Source organism: Aureococcus anophagefferens, assembly GCF_000186865.1.
Source record: "Aureococcus anophagefferens unplaced genomic scaffold AURANscaffold_63, whole genome shotgun sequence".
Lineage (NCBI taxonomy): Eukaryota > Pelagophyceae > Pelagomonadales > Pelagomonadaceae > Aureococcus > Aureococcus anophagefferens.
In genome coordinates this window covers 1-882 of record NW_008705616.1, presented here as the reverse complement: position 1 = coordinate 882, position 882 = coordinate 1, and the positions used below count along the sequence as shown (strand labels likewise).

Genomic DNA, 882 nt, shown 5'->3' with positions numbered 1-882 from the left:
ACGCCGACGCCGCCGCCGAGCGCCGCGGCGGCGTCGGCGTCGTCGCGGACGTCGCGCGGCAGCGCCTCGAGGCGCCGCTGGCGCAGCGAGAACTCGCCGAGCTGCACGTCGACGACCTCGGCGCGGCGGCCGCGCCGGTCGAGCGCCGCGCGGAGGTGGGCCCCGTAGTCGTCGCCGTCGCCGCCGCCCGGCGGCGGCGCGGCGGCGGCGGCGGCGGCGGCGGCGTCGCCGTCGCCGTCGCCGCGGTCGTCGCCGGCCTCCTCCGCGGGGGAGAAGCGGCCCGGGAACCCGTCGAGCTCGGCCCACGCGCGCGCCGCGCGGCCCGGCGCCGCGGCGCCGCGGCCGCGCGCGGCCGCGGCGACGACGTCGACGACGGCCTCGAGCGCGCCGTGCGCCGGGCCGCCGGCGCCGAGGCCCGCGCGGAGCCAGCCGAGGACCCGGAGCCGCTGGCGCTGCCAGACGCCGGCGAGCTCGCCGTCGTCGACGCCGAGCGGGCCCTCGCCCCGCCGCGCGGCGGCCGCGGGGTCGCCGTCGTCCGCGACGTCGTCGCGGTCGGCGCGGTCGTCGTAGGCGCCGAGGAAGCACTGCGCGCCGAGGAGCGCGACGACGTCGCCGCGCGCGTCGCCGCCGCCCGCGTCCGCGACGGCCGCGGCGACGAGGAGCGCGTGCGCGTGGACCGCGCAGGCCCGCCGGAGGCCGAGGCGGTCGCCCGCGGCGAGGAGGCCCGGGAGCCAGCGCCGGAGCGCGGGCGCGGCGCGGCCCGCGAGCGCGTCGCGGAGGCCCGCGAGCGCCGCGCCGCGCTGGTCGCGCGCGGCGTCGCCGCCGTCGGCCGGGTCCTCGAGGCCCCGGGGCGCCGCCGCGAGCCCCGCGCGGCCGCGCCGG

At 85.8% G+C, this 882-nt stretch overlaps 1 protein-coding gene across 1 annotated transcript in view; it reads right to left on the bottom strand.

Moving 5' to 3' along the window:
* AURANDRAFT_68085 (hypothetical protein) overlaps positions 1 to 882 on the bottom strand; it is a gene marked incomplete at both ends in the record, with an annotated part of 11,838 nt that extends 10,956 nt beyond the window's left edge. The window contains one exon of the mRNA XM_009043700.1: positions 3 to 882. Coding sequence (XP_009041948.1) covers positions 3 to 882 — 880 coding nt within the window. The remainder of the gene's footprint in view (positions 1 to 2) is intronic.